Consider the following 26,017-nt stretch of genomic DNA (forward strand, 5'->3'; position numbering starts at 1 on the left):
AGATGAGGCTGAACATGGACGTCCTGCTGCCCTCGCCACATGGGGCCCTCTCTCCACTTGGGGAGGCCACAGCCTTCCTTACATGTGTGTACTCTGTCCCTAGCAATACTGTTTTTTTTTTTTTCAGACACAAGCAATACTGTTTTTGGTTGCTTATATTTTGGGGTTTGGAGGCTAGATATATTTCTAAAACCTGGACACTTTACTTTTTGGTCTGCATAGTTTTTGCTTATGATTTCTTGAAATATAGCTCTGAAAAAAACAGGCTTTTAAAAAACAATGCTGGTTTTGAAGGTGTCCAGTGAACTCTCAGAACCAGAGCATTGTGTTTCAAAGGGAACTACCTGACCAGCCTTTAAATCCAAATTGTTCTGGCTTTCACTGAGTGGCCAATAACAGCCCCCAGCCCAAGCCTCTGCGGCTCATTCTTTAGATGGCTCAGAATGAGGGAAAATAGTAATTGTTTTCTGTTCTGCACAGAAACTTTGACGGTCTTCCCCTCCCAAACTGACATTTTTGTGATGCCTTTTGTCTCCATTCTTCCCTGGCCTTTAGTCACTGAATGGGCAATGGCCTCAGATAAACAGCCCTGGGAAAGACCTTAATTTGGAAAGGCCAAGTCATCCACTGCATCCCAGCCATCACCAGTGGTCTTGACTTTTGTCCTCCCATTGGCCTCCGATGACTCCAGGACTTTGTGTGGCTCTGCCAAGTCCAGAGATCACTCTCATGTTGTCCTTGGTCCTCTTTGATAAGGAAGGATGAACAACAATAGAATGAATTATACGGAATTAGAGACAGGAGAGGGGAAAGGCCACTGGCACAGAGACCGAAGGTTTGAGTGTGACAGGGATCACTTCTCTCAGGGCTTTCCTTTGTCTCCTCATCTGGACCCTGAAGGGGGTTGGCTGAAATCACCTCCAAAGTCCCTCCCAATAGTAGATACTGTGATGCGGCAGCAAGTGAGGAAGGAGCTGGGAAGCACAACCAGAGCTCTCCAGAGATGTGCAGATGCAGATGCTCCAGGCCTTTGGTGTGATGGACTAGAAGGACCTCGGTTAGGACCCTGCAGACCATGACCCCGGGGGGAAACGCTTCTGGGTGATGCCCCCTCAAGCTACGGGGGCTCCCCCTACCTTACAGTGGTACCTTTCTAAAGGGGGAACCACAAGTGATGTCCACACCTATATGGAGAAAATCCCCATGGCCTCAATGAGTCTGTGCTACCCAAAAGGAAGCCACTGCCTGTTGGTGTTACTGGAGGCTAAGCTCCCTTTGGCCCCTGGGCCAGGGGGCTTCTCTGCTCCCCTCCTCCATAGCTGCTCTCAGAACCACAAGAGCTGACAGGTAGAGGGCATGTCAGCCACTGCCAGATACTCTCCCTCTGTCTCTGTCTCTTTCCTTCTCTCTCTCTCTCTCTCTCTCTCTCTCTCTCTCTCTCAACATTCACAGCCACCTGAACAAGCAGGTAGCACAGATGTTACTCCTACTTTACAAAGAAGGACGTGGAAGGCCTTGCCCAGGGTCCCCCAGAGCTCTCAAAGCCAGAGGTAGGGTTCAAACCTCTCTCTCTCCCCACCAAGCACTTCCCACCACATCCGCCCCTCCTAATGAAGCCTGGCCAACGTTTCTCATGCATGTGTGGGTCCTCTCACTCCTCTCATAAAACACCTCCATTGGCTCACAATTGCCTCTGGAGCTTTCCAGGTCCTCCCATGTGGGATCCCGACTTCTCTCTTACCTTCCCCCAGCCACTGCTCTCAGCAGAGAGGGCCCAGCTCTCCCTCCCCCAGGCTTTGGCTCAGGCTGCTCCGATTCTTGGAACACCATCCCTCTCTGCCTCCTGAATTCCTGCTCAGCACATGAAGCCCACCCCTCTCGAAGGCTGCACCTGCTGTGAACCTTTCCACTATGACAGGGGGCATTTCTCTAGGGTTTTAAGGCTCGAGAAACACTTTCCCTCCACCATCCCATTTGGTCCTACAAAACCCCATGAGACAGCAATGCAGATATTTTCCTCCTCATGTGATAGATGAGGACAATGACTCTTGGAAGATGGCCTATGCTGGCCAGACTGTGTGTATACACACATTTGTGTGTGTGTCTCTGCGTCTGTATCTGCTGTGGGAAGACTGGCCCAGCAAAGTCTGGTGCCCTCTATCCGGAAGAGATCACACAAGTGGGAAGAGGAACCCATATGTACAAAAATATTTACAGCGGCTCTTTTTGCGGTAGCCAAAAATTGGAAATCAAAGGGATGCCCATCAATTGGGAATGGCTGAACAAGCTGTGGTATATGAAGGTAATGGAATACTATTGTGCCATAAGAAATGGGGATGATACGGACTTCATAACAACCTGGAGACACCTACACAACATAATGCTGAGTGAGCGGAGCAGAGCCAGGAGAACATCATACACAACCACAGATATATGGATTCTGTGAGGACTAACCCTGACAGACTTCGCTCTTCTCAGCAACACAAGGTACAAAGACAACTCCAAAGCACTGGACTCACGATGGAGAATGCTATCTACATCCAGAGAAAGAACTATGAAGTATGAATGCAGATTGAGGCACACTTCATGCTCGCCTTTTTTTCTTCTCTTTTGTTTTTGTTTTTGGGTTGGTTTTTTTTGGTGCTGTTCCTTCTTTCTCATGATTCATTTCATTTATCACAATTCTTCTCCATAACTTGACTAGTGTGTAAATTAATTCAATGTGAAGTTATACATGGAAGTTATATGGAATTCCATGCTGTCTTGGGGAGGGAGGTGGGGAGGGAAGGGAGAAAATCTGGAACTCAAAATTATGTAGAACCAAGTGTTGTAAACTACAATAAAAAAAAAATTAAAAAAAAAAAAGTCTGGTGGCCTCGCTGCCCAAGGGCTGGCCATGGTGACTGGCCCATTCCTGTTAGAACAGGAAGAAGCCCCAGCCTTCTGCCTCCATGGGATGGTCCTCACTGAAGAACTAAAGACATCTTTGTATATATATGGATGTATAATCAGAGAAACCAGTACAAGTCACAGCAGGATGGTTATAATTTGCATCGATGCATGTATTTCTAACCACAAAATTAAAAAAGGAACACTTGAGGAGGCCCCATCTGTGCCCCAACTCTCTACCTCCTTCCCACACAGGCTTCCAATAGCTATTTTGGTCTCTTCAATACGATATGTTGCATTAATTCCTAGGGCCACAACCCACCACAATAAATGAATAAACTGTCATTTTGTTTGATAAATCAACCTCTTGTGAACTTGTTTGGCTCAAATTGGTTCCCATGAGCTGCGGAATCTGAAAAAATTAAATTCCTGAACCCAAAAGCTAAGGGCCAGGCCCTCTGCCTGCCCAGGGACTCCAGAAGGGTCACATTAACAGGGCCAAGACAAAGGAAAAATGATTGGTTTTTTCATGCAGTTAATGGGTCCAGATTCATTGCCCTGCACAATTGCGATTTTAATGTGTCACCTTGTACTGGCTGAAGCAAAATAGGAATCCTCCTTGTCATCGCTGTATTTCTTCCTTGGTTTGGCCAGAATGGGCGTCTCCTGTTCTATGGTCTGCATGTCTGACACCACAGAGTGGGAGATTCCACTGAAAGAAAATAACAAACACATTAACAATCAGCCACAAAAAGGCATTACTCAACTCAAACACTAATTTTTACTTTTAGCAGCAAATAATCTGTTTATAGGGGATAGACACGCAAAATGCTGAAGAAAATAACTTTGGACTGAAAATTTAAGAGATGCAACCACTGGCAGGGGAGCTGCCTGTCGACCTCTGACATTGGTTTATCCTTTTCACAAGTACACTGTGTTCCCAACTGCCCCCCGCCTTGGTTTCTAGCTATCACATTTCAAACCAAGGAGGTAACAGCCTCATTGTACCCACCCTTTGAGCTGGATTACTCAGTTTGCTTTTCTCCAAGGGAGTGGAGTATTTTCCAGCCATATCAAATTATTCAGTCAATAAAACCACTTATTAACCAGACCCAATCCCCACATTTAAGGGCAACCAGGATTAGAAAGCCAAACAGATTTAAAATCCCTTTAAATGAGAAAAAGCTCCAGCTCACGTACCTTCTGGTGTTCCCAAACCCCATGCCAAGTCTTTCAGATTCTATTTTCTTTTTGCCACCAAAATTCATCTTCTCATCTCTCTTCATTTGAATTTCCAGATCCTTGTAGGCCAATCGTAATGACGACACTCTAAAAAAACCACACACACACATCCCAATCACTATGTTAATTTATCATTAACTCCATCCGGACTAAATGAAATGAAGTGTGAACTCCAACACTCTTGCCTAGTCCATTTGGGGCCCCTCCAAGCCAAGGGTAGCTGTTTCCATCCCTCAAACACTTGTGGCCCCCACACCCCGATCCTGGCATGTCACATGCTCTCATTCAGCAAAGGATTACCCTCAAAAATGTAGGTAGAACACAGAACTGATTGAGATACCTGGCCTTGGCAGGCTTTCGCTCACAATGTGAGATAATGGCATGAGTGTCCCCCCTGCTCTTCCCTGTGGGGGAGCCCATGCTCCCGGGGGCATCGGGTCTGCAGCTCTAGCTGAGGGGACAGCTGTGGAGCAAAGCACGTGTGTAACCCCAACATGATGCTGTGAACCCCAAGGCATCATGGGCTGTGTCCTGCCCAAATTCTCTATCTCCCCTAACACACTGCACAGGACTCGGCTCGCAGGGAGAAGTTAAGGCATGTTTGTAGAATGAACGGATACTATAAAAAACACAATTTCTTACTTGGCCTGAGATTTTAATTTTATCGCCGCTCTGCATGTTTGTTCTTAATGGCGAAAATGGGTGATTTACTAATAGAAATACAGAGTAGGAATAAAGGAAGTGATCTTAACAGTAAATGGTCTTGCCATGCCCCCAACCTCAGCTCCAAACTCCATCTCTCTGTCCTTCCTCTAGGCCCAGAGTAAGAGGAAAAACAGTTTACAGACAGCCTCTCCCACCCATCTCCCAGCAGAGTGTGTGAGAGTGAGAGAAAGAGAGAGAGAGAGAGAGAGAGAGAGAGAGAGAGAGAGAGAGAGAGAGAGTGTGTGTGTGTGTGTGTGTGTGTGTGTGTGTGTGTGTGTGTGTGTCTGCCAAGAAAACCCTTAAAGCTTCTGAGGCTCCCTGAGCACCTGAGCCTTCAAGCATTGGGCTCGGGTCTTCTGGGGGATAGGGGACAATCAGAGCTAATGGGGATGATCTCCAGTGACATCTCTACCAAGGCGGATCTGGTTGTAACTGAGGGGAAAGGTTGCTCTCAGAGCTGGGTGCTGAGGGGGAATCAGCCCTTACGGACATCCTCCTCACACTTAACTCCTTTAGTGTTGGAGCTCCAAGACGGCAGGGACTGCGTCCCTCTTTGTACTCCCTTGGCACACAGCAGCTTAACAAAATGCTGGTTGACTTGACTTTCCCTCAGACCAGGGGTTCTAAATCTTTTTTGAACCAGCCTGCATATTAAAAGTACATAGTTATACTATGGGTTTTAGCTAATTTAAGAGAAAAAGGAACAAAGAAAACTTTAACAAATTAGATAAATCAGGCAGCAGGGCCTGGAGATCATCTATCCTTCTTTGGTTCTACTCTGCAGTAAGGACCACAAAGGTAAAAAGGCTGTTTGCACTAGGGACCTCACCCTAACTGAGCCTGAAAAAAGGTCCTTTATTCACAAATGGACTTGGGAGGGTTTACTGGTAAAGACCAAACAAGGGAAAGAGCTGACAGGCCACTTGATCTGCCCACACCAATCACAGCAGCTCCAGGCCAGGCCCCGCTCAGGGATGACCAGGTGAAGACAAAAGCCCAACAGGCCCTGCCCTCAAGGGGCTTGGCTTCTAGTGGAGCACAGAGAGCATGATGGGAGAGGGAGAAAGCAGGATTCAGCATCTGTTTGGTTGGACTGCTCATTCATCTTTTATGTACATTGTAAAAAATTTTTAAATTTAAAAATGAGGGGGTGATTCTTAAAAGGCTTTCTACGGGCAGGGTTCCTTTCACAGTGGGCTCCCTGGTGTGCCCAGGCCAGGCTCCCTTTACGTGATGAAATGGGCCAGCTCCAACACATGGCACCTTCCTCCTCCACAACCTCCTTAGTCTCCAAAAGGTGAGCCTGGGGAGGAGGGAGAGACACGGCACGCAGACATGCATGCAAGCAAGGCCTCCATCCTCAGACTTATGACAACTTAATTCATGTGGTAACTGGGTGGGGGTGGGGGGAGCCTCATTATATCGAAGTACAATTACCTCTGCAACAGCAGCAGCCAAATTTATATTTGAAGAAATACAGAATGACTGAGTTTTTAAAAAGCAAAGTGCATTGTTACACTCTCACTATATCGTTGCTGTTTTACTCTTAAGAAATAATGAAAAATGCCACGAACACCTCTGAGGAAAGGCACTAGAGAAATGCCACAATGAATTAAATGTTCTTAATAACGTTCGGATTTGATGACAAGGGCCCCAAAGGCCGGGGCCTGCACTTGAGCTGGCAATTCCTTGAGGTGCCCTTGAGTCTATGCGCTCCAATATGTGGAGAACCCATGCCCATCCTGCCCATTAACAAACCAAAGGCAGACAGACAGCTGTTTCCATCCAGATTCCTAGAAGGAAGCTGTAGGTATAGACAGAGCTGCAAATGAGCACTGGCTGCATTGTTACTGAGAATGGAGGCATGCCAGAGGCAAAGAAGGCTGAGGGTAAGTGAGAGAGGAAGCTCTTTTTGGGAAGAGAAACGGGCAAGTTAAAAGTCTGAGGCCTCGTTCTTTGCAGGCCTGCACCATGACTGTGTGCCCTCACACCGGAGGCAGGCTCACAGGGGCAGTCTCCGCTGCTACTGCTCTAATGGGCAAGCATCCACAGCCCTCCGAACTGCAGCCTGGCAGCAGCTGGGTACCCTCCCTGGCCTTCGATGAAAGGGCAGCTGGAAAACTGGCCACAGAGGTTAGGCTCAAGGGACCTCAGAGATCATGTGTCTACAGAAGAAGAAACAGGCCCACACTAGGCCAGTGACAAGTAGCCATCAGAATCTGAACTCAGACCCTCTGACTGCAAAGTGGAGGCTCCTCTGGTGAGTGGGGAGGTCAGGAAGGCTGGCATGGTAAATCTGTCTAAACACGCTCCCACACTGTAGGGCACTGCTGGCCCCATGCTTGGATGCAGAGACACATGGATGGCTGCCATGGCCCGAAGGACCCTGCCTGGGTCTGTTTACAGTCAGTGATGGCCCTCTGTGGAGGGAGGGAGAAAGGGCGTTCTGGTTTGAAGAACAGGAGGAGTCTGGCTCCATGGTTAGGTCTTAAAAGCCCTCCAGATCTCCAGGATGAAGCTGTTTTCACTTAGGGTACTTAATAAAGGACCAGAGTCAATCTCAGCTTTTTACAAGGCCTCATTAACACCAGAGCCTCTGCTGCCACCTTGTGGGCACATGCAAGAAAAGAAGCCTGACCATTAACGTGGGAAAGAGGGAGGCATCTGCTGTGTGCCAGGATCTGGGCTAAACGCTTTACAAGAATTATCTCATCTAAGCCTTGCAACAACACTTGGAGTTGGGAGCTGTTATCGGGCCCATTTTAGAGTTGGAGAAACTGAAGCCGGCAGCAGCAAAGTGACTTGCTGGGGGAATGTCGGAGCCTCCAGCACTCCTGGCTGCCTCCCACAAACTGATGGTGTCAGGCACCCCACACCAGGAGGACTCTCCCCCACGTACATGGACTCTTCCTTGGGCGTCTGCAGGTCCTCCTGCTCCCGCCTCTTCTCCACTGCCTGGGCCTGCTTCTCGATGTCACTAAAGCTCGAGCCACTCACCTTCTGGGCTCCCAAGCCTCCTTTCTTGGCCCCAAGCTGGAAGAGAAGACATGGGGTCACCAGGGTCACCAGGGACATGGGTGTGTACTCCTGGCTCACAAAAGGTGACTCTTGTTTCCCTCTATGGATGACCTCCCCTCTATGCTCGATAAGGGATGTAGTCTAGGAAAGAGGGTGCCCAAATACAAGCTCCTCATGTCTACCTTGCTCCAAACCACACTATGAACCCCACCCCGCCCCCGTTCTATTACAAACCCTGCATTGCCAGCCCCTGGTCAAACTCACACCCATCATCAAGGAGCTCAAAACAGGTAAGCAAAAAGCCTGAGCTCCTGAGCGGACAAACAGGCCCGGAATGGTGGGACCAGCCAGCATGCACACACATACTCACCCCCTTTCTAGCTTGGGTTGGTTTCTTTTTTATGAGAGAGGAAACATCTGCCAAAAAAAGAAGTGTTACTTCAGATACATAGAAATAATAGTCTTCTGCTTTTTGGTTTTGCTTTTCCACATCCATAAAAACACTAACTCTAGAGACTGAACTAAATCAGAGTTAAAAGTAGAACGCATCTTCTGAACTAACTTGCTACCGAGGCCCAGCACTGAGAGGACTCTTAACAAGGGAATTTTCAGCTGCCTTCCGCCTCGCTTGTTCATGGTCATCGATCAGAGAACGCCACCTTCCTGAGCACCAACAGGACCAAAGAGAGGGAGTCTCCTGCGGGAATACTTTGATTCACACGGCTCCCAGCCACCTCCAGGCTCACTGTTTACATGTCAGCTGGTGGAGCCTCCGGAAAGAAGGGGTGAGTTGGGAGGGGAGGAGAAAATCTGGAACGGAAAATTCTTTTTAAAAGAATGTTAAAAGTAGCAATTCTTTTAAAGAATGTTAAAAAGTCAGGGGCAGCTAGGTGGCGCAGTGAGTAGAGCACCAGCCCTGGAGTCAGGAGGACCTGAGTTCAAATGCAGCCTCAGACACGTGACACATTTACTAGCTGTGTGACCTTGGGCAAGTCATTTAACCCCAACTGTCCTGCCTTCCTCCCTAAAGAAATAAATTAATAAGTGATTTCCTTTTTAGAGCTTCAACAAAACACTTCCCTGTTTATTATGTTTTAAAGTGGCACAGAAAGAATGTCATATGGCATTTTCTCAGAAGATAATTTTTTTGCATGTCTCCTGACTCTCAGCAGAGAAGTGGTGGACTACAGGTGTGAAATGAAGCATACATTTTCAAAATGCCTAAAACAGATGTAATATATATATATATGGAAATAAACTAACAGCAATCAGTTTAATTCGATTCCACAAATGTAAGTTCCTACCATGACATGGTAGTTAGAATACCATGTTACCTTCCAAATCACACTAACACAGCTATTTCCCACACCACAATTTACAACTTAACTAAGACAGGTGCTTAGGCTTCTGGAGGAGGAGGAGGAAGATAATTACCTAATGAAGCCTTTGGTGACACACTCAGGCCATCAACACTTGGTCCTTGCTCTGGTCCACCTGCAAGTGAAAACATTGAGATGAATGTAGAAAAGAATGCTTTTCCAAACACGCTGTGTGTTCGGATGGTCTGGCCTCTCATTCTTTTGGGGTCTCCTCTCCTTTTTGTTCCTTATACTACTTTCTCATCATAGGGACCTTTGCTGATTATAAAATACTATACATGAAAACACATGGCCCCAAACGGCATCTACCTTAGACAGGTGATCTAGAAAATAACCTTGAGATAGATACCTAAAATGTGTGTAGATTGGAAATCTGCAAATACCCAAAGAACAAGAGATTCTAACATCCCGAGATCAGTGACTGGAGCTCAAAATGTCTGCTTGTCAGCTAGCCCACAATAACTTGTATTCCAGGCTTCTTAAGAGAAGGAAAACTCAGAGCAGGAGTTTGTAACTGAATGCTTGGCCTCAGCTGGTGCCGGGGCAGCAAAGGGGTAAGGTTTGGGACTGTTGGGACAATCAGCCAATTCTGGTCTCCTGAGAATCCTAACCAGCAATAAGGTTTTGGTATAGACCAGTAAAAGACACACCCAGAGCTCGGGGCTGGTGAGTCCGGGGAGCTGCAGGAACGGGAGGGGTCCCCTTGGTCAGCCTCTGACAAACATTCATCTGCCAGCTTCCTGACACCCTCCAGTGACAGACCAGCCAGGTTACAGTCAGGAAGCTGCTTCTATTAAGTCCAAATTGGCCCTCCCAGCTCAGTAGCCCAAGCAGGCCATGCCCAAGGCCTTTCCCAGACTGCTGCCAAGGCCCCTCCTAATTCTCTTCTCCAGACTAAATAAATATACCCGCATCTTTCCATCCACCCCACCGGGCTTCATTGGCCCTTCAGACCCCTCATCTGGACACATTCCCGACTGTTAATGTCCTTCCTAAAAGGCAGAGCCCAGAACTGACCACAAATCCTGCAGATGTGTTCTGATGGGCCAGAGGACAGTATGTCCAATTCCTACACAAATCCACACGGAGACAAAGGGCCCCAAGTTCATCTCCAAGACTACAAATTAGCCCCAATTCCTGGGACTGGGGTCTCCAATCATTTCCCCTTCTGTACAGTCAAGCCAGCTGAAGAGGTACAAACAAAGCAAAGGGGCTCACGGGCCTAAGAAAGGGGCCCAGGTCTTACATTTCTGTGTCCAGCATGACCCAAATGAAAGCAATGCCCCAATTTCTGATCTGTGACAGACCGGACATCATCTAGTCCAACTCTCCTTGGAATGCAAATAGGGAAACTGGGGCCAGAGAAGAGATGTCACTGGCCCCGAGCCACAAAGCAAGTTTGACCCGCAATGGGTGCCTGGCTCCTTCTTCCACATGGTCCATGGCTCCTATAGATATATACTGACTGGATGGCAACACCATTGCCAAGGACAGCAGAGTCCATGAAGCCCAGAGACAAATTTTTGACCTTGTCCTTTCGGGGGTTGCCCAATATTTAGGTTTGCCCTGGCACTGCTAATGCCCATGGTCCAGGGGAGAGAGCCCTGGCCTGGGCCTGGCAGTCAGGAGGAGTCTGGAGTGAGGCAAAAGCCCACCTGGGATCCTGTCTGCCAAGGTGGGTGGTCACCAAAGTGTTCCTCCTCTTTCTCTGTGACTTGGAAATAAGAATACTGCACCAGGTGAGATTTCCCCTTTGCCTGGGTATCCTCCCAGTTTGAGATCCAAGTGGTGGGACCCTAAGCTGTATGAGCCCCAAGGAAAGGGCTTTCTTTTTTGAACAATACAATTCCTGCTCCCTTCGAGGAGCTTACGATCTAACATAGTATGGGGTAGGGATGCACATGTCTGTACTGATAAGTAGGAAGCCACTGAAAAATAAAAAAAAACCCTACATTTTTGGTCTTTGTCCTAAGGAATGGCTCTCAGGTGGAGTATGGAGCAGGGCAACACTGGAAAATGAAGATGATATAAAAACAGGAAATTCACCACCAACAACATTTTCTGTTTTGTAGAAAGGAAGAATCTGGAAATGACTAAAGGGAATCCCATGATTCCTTCCTAGCACTGTGGGGGAGGGGGAGGGGGATTTCTAGGTTAAAAACAGAGACCAAAGCTATTGTTTGAGACAATAGGGACCCGGAGTTTGTCCTGACACCCTTTTGTGGGAAGGTGAATAAAGGACCCAAAGCTTGGCAGGTCACCCTGTCCTGGAGCAGCAGCCCCATTTAAAGAGCAGGGTCAGGAAAAGATGGCCCACCCCACACTGGGGGCATCAGTACCCAGGCTCACCACGGGCTAAGCCATGAGACACAGGCAGGTGTGACTCTTGTGACTCCCCAGACAAAGCTGTTCATAGGCTGCCCCTCCAAGCCAGCCATCCCCAGCAATGCCCATCCCCCAAGCCCCTCCTGCACTGGTTTGGCTTTCCCAGGCCTCCATTTTGCCTTGTGGATACCACATGAGGACCATTTTGAGCCATCTCAAGGTAAAGAGGCTCCCGTTAAACAGTCACCGACTCCACACCAAGAGCTAGTCCTGATAGATAGAGCTTTATAGATGTCACCGTATCTGTCTGGCAGGGATGTGCAATTATCTGTTTCACAGAGAGGGCTGTTTGTCCAACAACACACTCACATGTGAATGGGATTTAAGTGAGGCTGAGAGAGGGTGAGTGCCCAGGGCCACACAGTTGCCTGAGGCAGATTTTGAATCCAGATCTTGCCAACTGAAGGAATGTGCACATGAGTAAATACAAAATGAACAGAGATATTTTTTCTTCTGGAGGGGAGCAGAAAATTGGTGGGGTGGGGAGGGTGAGTCCTTATCACAGGACTTTTGTTAGGCAGGAGTTAGGAATTCAAGGCAGCAGAGGTGAGGCTGGAGAAGGATCTAGAGACAGGGGTCTGGGCAAAGGCTCAGAGGCCATAGATAAACTGTTGTGTATGGGGAAAGACAGCAGATGAGTTTGGTTAGAGCAGAAAGTGGGGAGGGGGAGGAAGGAGGAATCAATCACATGGAAGTTCAGTTCAACAAATGCTTAGTGAACACTTATTGTGTGTACAGCACTGGACCGAACACCGGGGGAGATGCCTGAACAGGTACAAGGACAGGAGCATCCGATGTGGAGTCAGAGGACAGGGTTCAACCCTGACTCGCCTGGGCGACCCTGGTTGAGCATCAGTTTCTGTAAAAATGGGGCAGGAGGAGAGCTTCCCAGGGACCTTCCCTCTGCCCTGCCGTCCCTCCCCTGCAGGCTGGCTTCTGCACCAGTGCTCACCTATGCTCCCCTGCTCTGGTTACCAAGGATCTCTCTTTCCTAGCCTATTTTTAAAAAAATTATCCCCTTGGAAATCTTTGGTTTTACATCCCCAACATTTGCCAGCACCTTTCCGTCTCTTCTCCCAGAGAGCCAAACTTATAACAGAAGAAAAGGGAAAAAATGGTTCTCAAAGCTCACCACCCACCAATTAGTTAAGTGTGGCCTGACCTGATGGGCTTCACGCGAGTTGCCGCCACCTTCAGGCGGAAATGGTCTTTCCTCTCTTCACTGGGCCCATGCTTGGCCATCAGACTGGCATAGCGAGCAGCTTCCTAGCAACACTGCTGTAGTCACTGTGTGTCTTTTCCTAATTCTGCTCACCTCCCTCTGCCTCAGTCTCTGCTCACCACACTCATCCTTTCACCCATCCCAACATCATCCTGCCCATCCCCACCCATTCAGCCTCTCATGAGCAGCCTTCCTTTCCCCTTCAGGGCAGCTCCTGATACCTCGGTGTCAGCAAGGACTTCTTTTCTACTGCTGACTACCTAAAAGCGGAACCTCTAGGTCAAGGGGGATAGACAGTTTTCCTTGCAGAAATCGGAACTGCTTTGCAGAAGAGCCCTCCCATTCACAGCCCCACCAACAATGCACTGGTGTGCCCTTTTTTCTAACATCAAGTATTTCCATCATCGGTCACTTTGCCCATGTACCGGGTAGACGCGAAACCTCAGAGCCAGAAACATCCGATGCGTTCCTCCTAGTGACACAGAATACCACTTCCCATGGGTCCCAAAGGCATGCCATTCTGTCTGACAACTGTTTGCTACTAATCTACTAGGGAATGGCTGTTGGTCTTTTACATCTCGTTAATTGCTAAGTCCAATCACCTCCTCCTTGGGCATCCGTGCCCCTGCCCTCCTTTCCTTAGTTTCCTTCACTGGTCCGTCATCCCTCCCTCACCCTCCATGTACAGATGCCCCCTAGCGCTCTCTCCCTGGTAATCTCTTCTGATCCCATGGGTTCAAATATCATCCCTACACATCCCACCTATGTATCCATCCCCAAAATCTCTCTGGAACTCCAGTCCTGTGATGCCAGCTGCCCACTGAATGCCACCTGGGCACCTCAGAGTCAGCATGTCCAAAACAGAGTCTATTCTTTTCCCCCAAATGCCCACCCTTCTTTATTGGTACTGAGCCATGTAACCTAACTATTCTTGCCTCCTCCCTCTCCCTCACTCCCCATAAATCATCAGGGACCAAATCTTGTCAATGTTCCCTGCACACCTCTCCCATCCATCGCCCATCACTACTCCCACAGCCACCATCCTAGCTCAGGTCACCTGCTGCCTCTAGTCCAGGCCCTATATGATGGTGTGGACTAGCCGGTCACTCTTTGTGTCTCTGCCTCTGCCAACCCTCCCCCCACACTACAGTCAAAAGCCTCTTCCTAAAATACAGGTCTGGCCATATAACCTCCCTGCCGCAAGCTGTCAGTACTAGCCTCCGCTGCCTTGAAACACACAAGTTTCTCAGAGTGACATTCAAGGCCCTCCCAGACTGGCCTTTCAGCTCCTTCAGGACAGGCCGAGCCCAAGTAGCACCTTCTGGGCCAGGAAACAGCCTTATCCCTTTGCCAACCAAACCAAGCCCCATGACTCAAAGATTCCCAGGCGCTTTCCTTACCCAAAAGGCGGGGGGTACCAGCACGAGGCTCGAGGCTTGAGTACAAGAAATACTCAGGGACACAGAGTACTTAGTGGCGGGAGAGTCTTACTCATCTAATCCACATTCTTGGTGACTTCTGTGTAATTTTTTTCTTTTAATAAAGCTACAAATGTTAAACAGATGCATTGACAACACAACCGACCCCACGTGAAAGCTGCCAACCGTGAGTCATTTTCAGAAGGCAGGAGCCTCTCCCAGAATTGTCATTTTGTTCTAACTATAAAACAGAAGTACCCAAGACTCTACCTTCGGCATGCTCTGGTACGGCTTCTGAAGAACTTGGTCTGAAAGGAACTGGCTCTGTCTGTGCTGATGCCCAATCTGGGCCACTAACCTGGAGCAAGGGGGAAAAGTCAGGGATGAGCAAAACCCCAAAGTGGACAAAATAAACACCACTTACAATCACCAGGCCTGTCCTCAGGACACAGATAAGAGGGAAGCCAGTCTGAAGTGCCAGGTCTTGCCTCCCCACAAGCCTTTTCCCCAAGCTGGGTCCCACCCAGTGACCCATTCTCTTCCTAGAAGAGATCACAGCAAGGTGAGACCTGTGAGCTACTCAAAGCCAAGGCTGGACCAACGGTGGCCCGAAGGTAGGAAGGATGACTTTTCTGAGTAAAACCTTGTACTTCACAAGGGCCTAGCCTTCATCACACAGAGGAAGTGTGTAAAGACTGTCATGTTTTATCTGACACCAACAGCACAATGGAGTGCATGGAGGCGAGACCTTAGAAATTCTCCAAGGCCACCTAAAGAAAAGGGGGAGAAGAGTTTGGTGTAAAGGGATCCATAATGCGCTGCCTGTTCTCACTCCAGGGGACATACGCCCAGAGAGCGGACACCTCGGCCAGCCTAGGTCAAAAGCCCAAGAGCCGGAGGGATCTTAGAGACCCTCTAACCCAAGCCCTTCATTTTACAGAAAAGGAAACTGAGGCCCAGGGTAGAGAAATGACTGGCCAAGGCCTTGAGGAAGTCCAGGATAGAGTGGGGGCAAGGACTAAGGCTCCCCCCAACTCTCGCTTCATGACTCCTTCCACCACTCAAGGTTGTCTCCTTTTTAGAAATGGCCACATGACAGGATGAAGAGAGTTCTTAACATCTGGTAGAGTTGGCCTTCAACAAAGAGTAGTATTTCAAATGTATGTGGTGTTTTTGTCTCAATAGCTGATCTCCATATTTGTACAAATATTTCTCAAACGTCCTCATCCCACTTAAGTTGAAGGGACGACACCAAGCGAGGAAGAGCCTTGTAGGTCTAGCTGTTAAAGCAGATCTCTTGCCCCCAAACTGGCAAAAGAGCAGGCTCCTTCAGAAGCAGCACAGCAGATGATTCCACCAGAAGAGAATTCCTTGTTCCCCAAACTCCACGTTTAAAGAAGACTTTCATCATGCAAGAGTAAGGCCATTTGGAAATAACCAAACCAAACCAAAACCACTAGGACATAATTAGGTGGAGAGTATCACCTACCTTGGGAGAAGCATGGGAAGCAAAGAAATCCTCCTCTTTCTGCTGCGGTGACGACGGCGGAACCACACAGCTCTCCAGCCACAACTAGAACAGAAACACAAGGCAGTGCTCAGGCCCGGGGGACCATATCTGACCCTGATCTCAGAGCTGGAAGGACATAGGGGGCAGCCAGCCCAATCCATACCTGGACACAAAGCCCTTTGACAGGGTCCTCGCCAGGGCCCATCCAGCCTCCATGCTGACAGCTCCCAAAGCTGTGTGTCCTGCCATGGGATAGCAGCCCTGGTGGTGGGGAAGCCTCAAGGTACCTCCCACCTGCTCCGAAGGACTCTCCTCTGGTGCTGGCCCTGAGTATATTTTTCTCCCCCACGACAGCCTTTCCTCTACAGAGGCCTTAGAGCCTCCTCATCTGCAGACTCAGCAGTCCCCGGTTCCTTCAGCTGGTGCTATTCATCACCAGCTCTCTGTAAAGTGGGGTGCCCACACTGAAATCAAAGAGCTCAAATGTGGCCTGACCAGGGCAGAGTCTGGAGCTCTTTCTTCATTCTAAAAGCTAGCTTCTCTTAGCACTGTATCACAGGGCGGACTCCAAAGCTTTGGGGGCCCCCAAACCCCTCAGGCATGTGGCCTACACACATCTCCCAAATGGTGCTTGTGGGGCTGACAGGTCTGACCCCAAGTCTTAGCCTCTGCCCTCTCTACTCAATTTCATCCTGCTGGGTCTGGCACGTCATTCCAACCTGTCTGACTTCGATCCCATTGTGCCCGAAGGGTGCGGCACTGGGCAGTCCACGGCACACAAAGACAACAGCCAACACTGTGGTGCCCGTGGGCAGTTGGCCTTCTGATGGCATAGACACTTCAACAGGTAAATGGAGAGAGGATGGTTTGAGGAAGGAGAAAGTGTTAAGAACAGCAGGGATCCAGAACGGCTTCCTGGAGGAAGGGGAAATCCTAAATGAAGCTAAGAAGGCTAGGAGATGGAAGTGAGCGACGGATAGACCCCCGGCTTGCAGGAGTCTGGAGCAAAGGATGGAGACGGGAACGGAATGCTGAGTCTGAGGCCAGTCAAGCTAGGACAGAGCCCCTAAAGGGAGAGGGCTGAGGCCACGCTGAGCAATCAGTACTTTATCCTAGAAGAGGGAGCCACAGAAGACTCCTGAGCAGAGGCATGCCATGGGGGAATCTGTGGTTTCAGTAAAATTATTTGGGCAGCCATTATTCACCCTCATATTTATATTCCCAGCCCCAACCCAATGTTCTGCACACAGTAAGAAAGCATCTCATCCATGTGCACAAGATTATCTTGGATGACAGAAGACGTCTTGCATATCTGAGCAGACACGGCGGCCGCCCGGATATGAACGGGGAGGGATGAGGAAGAGTGGAGGGCCAAGGATGATGCCAAGGCTGCGAACCTGGGTGACCATTCACAGAAACAGGCCAGTCTGGCAAAAAGGTGGGTTTGGGGAAAACAAGGAGCTCCGTTTTGGTCCTGTTGGGTTTGAGATGTCTACACACCTGAACGCAACTGTGGCGACGTGGGCTGGGAACTCAGGAAAGATTAGGCCTGGCCACAGAGATGTGGACGTCCTGCATGGAGAACACCGAGGGAGAGAGGGTGTGGAGAAGAAAAAGGAAGCAGCTGAGGATGGAATCTTGGGGGATGCCCACAGTTACAGGCATGGCCTGGATGGAGATCCAGCCAAAAAGACCAAGGCAGAGCGGTCAGGCAGGCAGAAGGAAAGCCAGGAGAGAGCAGGTCAAAAACCTGCGGAATACTTTGAGCTCTTGGGCCACGTCAGCCATGGCCCTGAGCTTTATGTCATCCACAAAGCTACAGCTCTAGCTCTACCCAAACCTGCATGCTGCTGCTGAAGGCCAGCATTCAAGCCTGACCTCACCCCTTAGAAACAGAACCTGAGGCCCAGGAACACAAGCTACCTGTGGCTCGATTTCCTCTTCTGTACAATGGGAATAAAACTCCCTACCTACCTCACCCAGTTGGGAGGAAAGTACACTTTCCATTCTGTCTGACTTTTGGCAATGTTCCACACCTCATGAGCTCTCCCCTCTAAAAATGGAGCAGGCTGATAAGTCTTCCTGCCCTCCTCTGGGCAGCTTTGGCTCTGTCTTGCTCTTAGTTTCACCTGCACTTTAACATCTTCCCGGCACTTCCGACTCAAATGCATCCTCTTCCTTCCCCCCAAACCTGCCTTTCCTGACTGTCTGCCCTTTGTGAACAGTGCCACCATTCCCCAAGTCACCCAACACCCACCCCATTCACTTCGCCCCATTCTTTCCCTCCCTCATCTGCCTCTGGGGTCACTTTCCAACCTCTTTCCAACCATGCCCATTTCCCTGGTTCAGGCCCCGGGCCGTTTCAGAAAAATCTCACCAGACTTGGCTTGGCCGACCAAGGGGACAGAGAGAAGAGCAGTGTAGGAGGAAACTGCAGAGAAGTTGGTTCTGGCTCTCCAGGAAGATTTGACAGAAGAGGAAACAGAGGCACGGATAGAAAGTGACTTGTGCAGGGTGAGCAGGGCAGAAGGAAGGGACCTGGGCTGCACTGATGCCCAGGCCAGCACATTCTCCATTGCTGTAGACTAGGTGACCCTGGAAACCCCTGTGTGAGCAGTCCAGATTCTGCATGTGCTAGGCCTGGTGGTCAGAGTCTGCCCATCTGGCCATGGCTGACCTTCTTACAAATAGCACCAAGCTGCTTGTGAGCTCTCCCTCACTGCACTGTCCCGAGACAGCCAGCATTCACACTGATGAGCCCAAGGCCGTGACAGAGGTTGGAGGATTTGGTCAAAGATTCGATTATGTTCAGCCCTGTACTTATCACCCCCAAAGGAGTAGGAATAGAAAGACAAGACAGCTGCCGGGACATTGTTTAAATGCACAGAAGAGAAGGAAATGCAGGAGACCCAGGCAGAGAAGCAGTGTTGAGACTGTGGAACCTCTGACCGACTTATTACAAAAGCAAGCTGCATGTTAACGGAGATGTGGTTTCATGTGCAGGCCTCTTTTTTGTTCTTCTTCGTACGTGGAAGTGCTCATGTTTGCCCATGTCTGTCAGAACAGCAAACATTTAAATCTCTACTTGTTAATTCGGTGTTCCTCCATTTCTGGGAAGGGTTCAGAATCATGAGAAGTCACGTCAGCTATGAGCTCCACTTCTGTGAACACCGGTCAGCTGTAAAGGTGTAAAAGTAGTGAGACGAGGTTTCTTGTGCTAGTGACAGGCTGCAGGGCCACCTGGGAGCTGCAGCCCAGGCACAAGCTGAATGGGGCAGCTGGGTAGCAAGGCGGCAAGGGAATCAGCAGCGTCAGTCACAGCAAGGCAGGAGATGAGGCGAAGATCCCACAGTACAAGGGGCAGATGAAGCACAGCTCGGCATGCTGACCAGGCCGCTGGGCTTGGGAGGCCTGGCATTGGGAACTGAAGCCTTGCCCCCAGCCCCCTCTCAGTGAGCCTGGCCTGGGAGAGCCGCCCCAGCAGCCACATGACTGCCCATGTGGAAAGTATCCAGGCTCTGGGATGCCCGACCGAAACACTCATGTGAATCAGGAATCCTCCTCCATACTTACATCAGTGCCATGCTTCCGAGCTGCTTGGGAAGCAAGGGATTTGATCTTCTCCCGATAAAGCTGAGCAGCCCGACTATTATACTTGGCATTGGTATCATTTGTTGTACAGCCGTGCTGATGAAAGAAGGAAGACTGTAAAAAATAGAGAATGAAGTCAGTACTAGAAGCTGCAGCTTACATTGAAAGAAGATGATAAAAATATGTATTTCACAACTCATCTATTGGAAGACATTAAGCAAAATGTGTTTTATTTATCCAACTGGCAGCTGAAAAAATCTCTTAGCTTAAAAAAGGAAAACTATGAATTCATTTAGAATTCATCAACAGATTAAAACCAACTTCTCTGCTATGAAAGTTTACAAAGACTAAGACAACGTATCTCTGCACTTAGGTACATACAGTACTTGAGGTCAAATTGCCATCCCTGGTGCTCAGCAAAGAGCCCCAGCACTCTTCCCGTGGCCTTATAAGGATCAGACTGTGGCAGCAAGGTTACAGTGGGGGAAGGAAGGGGGGAGCCCAAGGACCACAGCCAGGTATGGAGGTGCTCCAAGCCAGAGGCCTGCCACTGGAAGAGGTGAGCATGGGGGCACAGCAGGCCGATGACACAGCCAGGCACAGAGATGCCCCATAGCCAGAGGCCTGCCACTGGGTGGACTCAAGTCTTATCTCGCTTTCTGCTTTCTCAGCTTAGTTAGGAGAGCCACCTTTGGACTAGTAATGACAGAACAAAAATGACTAATAGGGAGATAGTAAGAGAACACCTAATTGGCCTGATCAGTCAAAAACCAGCTATTAAGTACCTACTGTGTGCCAGGCATCGTGCTGGATGCTGAGGCTATAAGTACAAAGAACGAAACACTCCTTCCTCACAAGGAGCTGACGTCATTTCAGGTCAGCCCAAATGAGCTATGTCCTCAAATACTGAAAGACCTGATGGAAATGTTACTGGGCACTGAAAGATCACAGAGAATGGGGAAGGTCTTGAGGGATGGAAAAGGGTCAAGATTCTCATGTTCAAAGAGAAGAGAATAGAGCCTGAAACCACGAGCTAGTGATCTTGACTTCAATTCTTGGCAAAATACTACAAGAGATTATTAAAAAGATGGTGAGCAAACACCTAGAAATGGAAGCAGCGATTCCCACAAGCCAGCCTGGCTTCAGCAGAGCTGGTCGTGCCATACTAACCTCACTGCCTTTCTGGACAGGATTACTGGCCTGGTAGGTCAGGCAAACACTGCACAGCTGACCTAGATTTTATTAAAGTGTTTGATAAAGTAGCACATGCTCTCTCTGTGGGTTAGATGGGAGTACAATTAGAAGTGGTTAAAAGGCCAGATTCAGAGGAGTGCCTAATGTTTCAATGTCTCCACTGATCTGGGCTGGTCCCTGTATCACTGACTAGTCCTATCAATGACTTGGAGCAATGTGCAGCTAGCACAGTTACCAAAAGGTGGGAAGGAGAGCTGACAGACAGAGGCCAATTCCAAAAAGATCCAGACAGGCCTTAAGACTGGGCCCAATCAGTCAGGGATGCATTGGACTGCTGGCCAAGGGCCCTTCCCCTCTAAAGCTTGGGGTTACCCAGATGAGATCTTGGAGGGGGAGGTGCAGGGGCCTTAGTTTTCCCATCTGTAAAATGAAGGGGCAGACCAGACAATCCCCAAGTTCCTTTCTAGCCCTTGCTTCATGATCCTATGATGAATCCCACGTTGCCCTCACTTTAGCTGGCTGTCTCTCAAGACTAGAACCAGAAGCTGGTCCATTGGAATAATTACAGAACCGCAGAGTTAAAGCTGGAAAGGACCCTGGAGGCTGGCTAGTTCAACTCCTTCATTTTACAGCCGAGGAAACTGAGGCCCAGGGAGGTTCAAGGCCTTGCCCAAGGACACTTAGAGAGAAAGACCTGAACCCAGCTCTTGTGACTCCCATGATGGGGAGGAGGTCCACGGCCTGTCTTCTCTGGCATCAGGGAAGTTCCCATGCTGAGGAAAGTGGGCGGTTTCCAGCACGGCCCGCTCTCTTTCCTTTTTTTCTCCAGCTGCTATTCTCATTAGTGACAATGCACCTGAGCCTCTCTCCTCTGCTCTGCCTTAGCTAATGCTACTAAAGGCTGAGCTGGAACCTTCTTTCTCTCCACCACCCTGCATCCCCCACGCTGAGCATAGCCAAAGGTCAAGGTGTCCGACCAAGTGAGGGAGCAAGGTGGCCCCTCACAGACATCCTCCTGCTGTTGGGGGGTTTTAGATCTTTCTCAGTACTGGAGCTGGATTCTGAGCGTCTTACCATTTCTACACCTTAGATTCTGCCAAACTTCAAGCAAAAAGTGCTCCAGTCAAGATAAAAACATACATGTATCTAATTAACAGGGATTACTCTGGACACCTAGAAGGAACATTCTTCTCATCTCTAAATTTGCCCAACTTTTGGACTTCCCTCAGAAATGGGGCAGCCAGATGACTCTACACCTCTCAGGGAGGGCTCTGGAACCCCAGTTAGTCTAGGGGTACTGGAGAAGGCCTCGGAGACCTTGACCCTAATACCTATTTTCAGTCTCCCTTTCCAGGAAGTCTTCAGGCTGAGGGCACCCTTAGACCTGAGTGTGGACATACTTGGTGTCTGCCATGCACAGCAGTAAAATGGCAGAACTCAGTTATCAGGGTGACGATCATAAAAACAGTCACTCCTCCCCCCTGCAAGAAACTTACAGCATTGGAATTCCCTCCGACTTGCATGCATCTCAGCTGAAACCAAGACCAGTTAGAGTCCAGCTCGGTAGACCTAAGGAAACAGAATATCCATAGCTTTAACAGTTTTGTTTTGTTTTTAGCACATATCACTCGGAGTAGGAGAAGAGAAGGTAACTTGAAGGTTTCTGGGACTTTCAGAACTCCACGCAAGCCTAAGGCTTTGGCATTAGCATCCATCTACACATGAGATGTGAGGTTGTGGGCACTAAGTATCTCCAGATTGTAGAGCAGAGGAAATGAACAACCCAGGGCCAGTCCGGAATTGGATGGCCCCAGGTTCCTGGGAAAGAGAAGGCAAACCAAGCCAATGAGCCTCCTCCAAGGCACAGAGAAGAACTGAGGGGCAAGCAGAGGGGGGCACCAGGAAAACAAGCTCATCTGCACACAGCTCTGATTCAGCAGGAGAAAGTCTCTGCCTGACTCCCTCTGGGGGAGTGCCCTTCCCAGACAGGTGGTGACAAGAAGCAGGAGAAGCCAAGGGCTGCTGCTATTCAGCCCCTCCTGGGAGTAGAGCCTCCAACTGCCAGGAGGGGGCAGGCCAGGAGTGAATGCTTCCCCTCAGCTAAGAGGGGGCAGGCCAGAAGTGAACACTCCCTCAAAGCAACAACAGCCCAGGTGAAGAGTCCCAGGATGCCTGCCGGCCAGCACCACCCTGACTCAGATCCCAATCTCCAAAGCATTAGAAGGGTGGCTAAGTAAAAAAGGGATAGCATGAGAAAGGTGTGAGCAGCCTCTTCACTTCTCATTCACCAAGAGCTGCCCGAGTCACCAAGGGCAGGTCATTCTAGACGTCATCACAGTCTGTACCTAAATAAGCCAGAAAACCACCAACTTCCCTCTGCCGCTTTGCCCCTAAAGAGAGAAGAGAGAGAATGTCACAGAGAGAGCTGACCAAGATGAAAGAAAGGAGGCTGGGTGCGGGGCCAGTCCAGCTGTCCTTCAATCCTGGCCTCTCCTAAGCTGGACGTGCCTTTTGAAGGTCCCAAGAGAAGGTAGGCAGTGATGCTGTCTCTGATCAGAGGGCAGCTGAGCCTAGCATCCAGGAAAGATGAAGGTTACCAATGGACGAGCTGAGGCTGCCCTGGCCGTCACAAATGCTCCCTGTGCCCCCCAGAGTCTCCATCAAGTCTGAGTACATGGTTGGCTTCCCCATCTGAATATGTGCTCCTTGAGGGCAGGGACTGCACCTCTTCTTGGTGTCCCTAGTGTTTAGCACAGAAGGTGCTAGCACTTAGGAAGCCTTACCTGGGTGCAGGGCACTACGCTAAGCCCTGGGAGTACGAAGACAAGCAGAAACACAGGCCCTGCACTCAAAGAGTCTGATGGGGAGACAGCAGGTCTCAGGCACAGACAAGATCCATACAAGGAAATGGAAACCAAGCGGACGGCCATTGATTGGGTCAAGGCAGCTGACCATGACTGCACCCTAGGAAGACTCCAGAGAAGCAGAGGAACACTTCCACAGGCTGATGTAAAGGGCAGACGGCAGAACCAGCAAAACCAACCATTGCTTGGCCTTGTTTCGCTGGGGCCTCAGTAGAGCCTGGGAGAGCACCCAGTGCAGGAGCTGGCAGCCCGGGCAGAATTCTGACACTAGTGACTTCAGTGACTGAAAGCTGCATCATAGAATGACCACTCACCCCTGCCATAAAGGAGGGGCTTCTGAGCAACCGAATGATTGAGCCAAGATCTCTGTGTGTGTCTCTGAATTCCGGGGGCATGTGGCTAGTGGTGGGCTGGCTGAGGGCGCTTCAGTCCCTTTCTCTCACTTGCTACAGTGCCTAGCACAGTGCCGGGCACAGGCATTTTCTGTTTATTGACTCACTTTCAGGGAGCTTTTTTCAGCCTCGTCCAATTCAAGAACAATTATGGACACCCCGAATGTTTCAGCAGCCCCTGACATATAGCGGGAATAAAGATAAAATGTCAGTAAAAAGGGTATACCAATGCCAACTCAAACCTGACTCCACTTGCCGATGCCAGAGAACAGCAATTAGCGAACAGCCTTGAGCTCGCCTTCGAGCTGACCAACCAGGCTGCCAAGAGTGCCCTGGGTCCCTTCAGGCCGAGGGAGGCCCATGGGCCTCAAGGTCCTCAAAAGCTGGCCCCTCCCGCTGCCTTGTCAGCCACGCACCCCTTCTGGCAATCAAGCTGCCTTCCCCCCTCAGTATTCTCTCCTGAAACCAAGGGCAGCAATCATCTTGGAATGGAAACCCAATGCCCTTTGAAGTCTTCCTCCTCCTACTTCCTCTGCAGCTTCTGATAATGGTGACCACTTCAAAGATGTGATGGGCAACTGGGTAGTGCAGTAGACTGAGCACCAGGCCTGAAGTCTTCCTGAGTTCAAACCCAGCCTCAGACGCTCCCTAGCTGTGTGACCCTAGCCAAGCCACTTCACCTTGCCTCAGTTTCCTCATCCGTAAATGAGCTAGAGAAGGACATGGCAAACACTCCAGCACCTATGCCACGAAAACTCCCAACGGGGTCACTAAGAGTCAGACACAACTACAAACAACTGAACGGCAAAGATGTAAAAGCTTTAATTTTCATGGACTAGTAAACTTCAGTCTGAGAAAATCAGTAAGATCAGACTGCTTATATGTGTGATTGGCTACCAAATGTCTTCCATTAGGTAAAAGAATATACTAAAAAGACTCTGGGTAACTATAATTGTTTTAGGAGCCTTAGCAATCTGGCTGTCGTGCCAGAGAAAACAAATAGCAAAAGATGATGACCCTAAAGGAGACATTTTCAATTTGTTCCTGGAGGAAATAGAGGCCGTTACTGAAGGAAGGAAAGCAAAGCACTGTCTTCCCTTCAGGTCCACTTCCAGAGGGCTCACTGCCCGGCTCGGGATATGATCTAAATGGTCTCTAAAGTCAAGTTGGATTGGCTTGAATTAGTTGCTAGAAAACTTTTAAATCATGATTTTTTTTTCCCTGTATGAAGTATTTCTGATATTATCCAGAGTGAAAAGGAATCATTTTTACAAAGTCAGGTCGTCAAAGATTTTTTTAAGCCTCTTCCTCTAGTCCTGGGCTTCTGAAAGTTTTTCCACTTGTGACCCTTCCAGCGTGACACCATATGGGGTCACGACTCACCATTTAGGAAGCGCTGCCTAGTCTACAGGCAGCTTTAGCCATGGCGAGGGCGCAAGCGAAAACAGCAAGACCAAATCGAATGTGAAAATGGAAACTTTTCAAGTCTCCTGATATACTAACAGGCAGCTTGGTTCGGTGTTCTTCCAATAGCCCCAATGTCCAGAAGGGTAACTCCACTGACTTCTGCTGGCTCTGACCACCTGAATGACTTCCTGGAAGGCCAAAACGAGCAGGCCGTGTAAGACTCTCCTAAATGATACCACGAGCAGGCTTAAGCAACATTACCTTGGAAACCTCCCCAGGTGGCTTGGGATCTGGAAAGTTCATCTACTGGAACAAATATCTCTGCAAAGTCTGAAGCGACAAGGAGGCCAGAGGCCCATTCCAAGTCCTGCTAACAACTGATGCCTAACCAAAAACACCAAGATGTTGACTCAGATGCATGTGTCTGAGTTTGAGTGGACCATGGCGCAGGGCAGCTCCCAACACAGAATTCCACAGGAGAACATTCCCAGAAGCAGATGACTTCATGCAGTAGATGGCTACCCCAAGACAATGGGTGACAAGCCTGACCTTTGGGTCAGGAGGCCACATTCCTGGACCTTGCCCTTTTTTGTCTTTCTGACGAGTTACACAGTCCACTGTTTGTTCCCAAGCCCTGACCCTTGGACAAGTACCTTCATGTTAGCTTTAGAACACAACAGGAAGCTGACATTCAGGCCCTCTGTTAGTTCCTTGTAAAGCTGTTTGATAGATCTCACTCTGTGCCTGGGAGCACCTCAGTCTCCATAAGAGCCCACCCTGGCAGTTCTCAGAGAGATAAAG

The 26,017-nt window shown here is 49.3% G+C and overlaps 1 protein-coding gene across 1 annotated transcript in view; it reads right to left on the reverse strand.

Annotated features, from left to right (window-relative positions):
- The window catches only part of ARFGAP3 (ADP ribosylation factor GTPase activating protein 3), a 53,053-nt gene that overhangs the window by 18,608 nt on the left and 8,428 nt on the right, over window positions 1–26,017 (reverse strand). Inside the window, exons 3-11 of the mRNA XM_036760241.1 lie at window positions 22,050–22,122; window positions 19,342–19,473; window positions 15,748–15,831; window positions 14,529–14,616; window positions 9,289–9,348; window positions 8,225–8,271; window positions 7,736–7,869; window positions 4,090–4,218; window positions 3,476–3,601 (exon numbers count right to left, since the gene is read on the reverse strand). Coding sequence (XP_036616136.1) covers window positions 3,476–3,601; window positions 4,090–4,218; window positions 7,736–7,869; window positions 8,225–8,271; window positions 9,289–9,348; window positions 14,529–14,616; window positions 15,748–15,831; window positions 19,342–19,473; window positions 22,050–22,122 — 873 coding nt within the window. The remainder of the gene's footprint in view (window positions 1–3,475; window positions 3,602–4,089; window positions 4,219–7,735; window positions 7,870–8,224; window positions 8,272–9,288; window positions 9,349–14,528; window positions 14,617–15,747; window positions 15,832–19,341; window positions 19,474–22,049; window positions 22,123–26,017) is intronic.

The sequence above is a fragment of the Trichosurus vulpecula genome, chromosome 5, assembly GCF_011100635.1.
Source record: "Trichosurus vulpecula isolate mTriVul1 chromosome 5, mTriVul1.pri, whole genome shotgun sequence".
Classification (NCBI taxonomy): Eukaryota; Metazoa; Chordata; class Mammalia; order Diprotodontia; family Phalangeridae; genus Trichosurus; species Trichosurus vulpecula.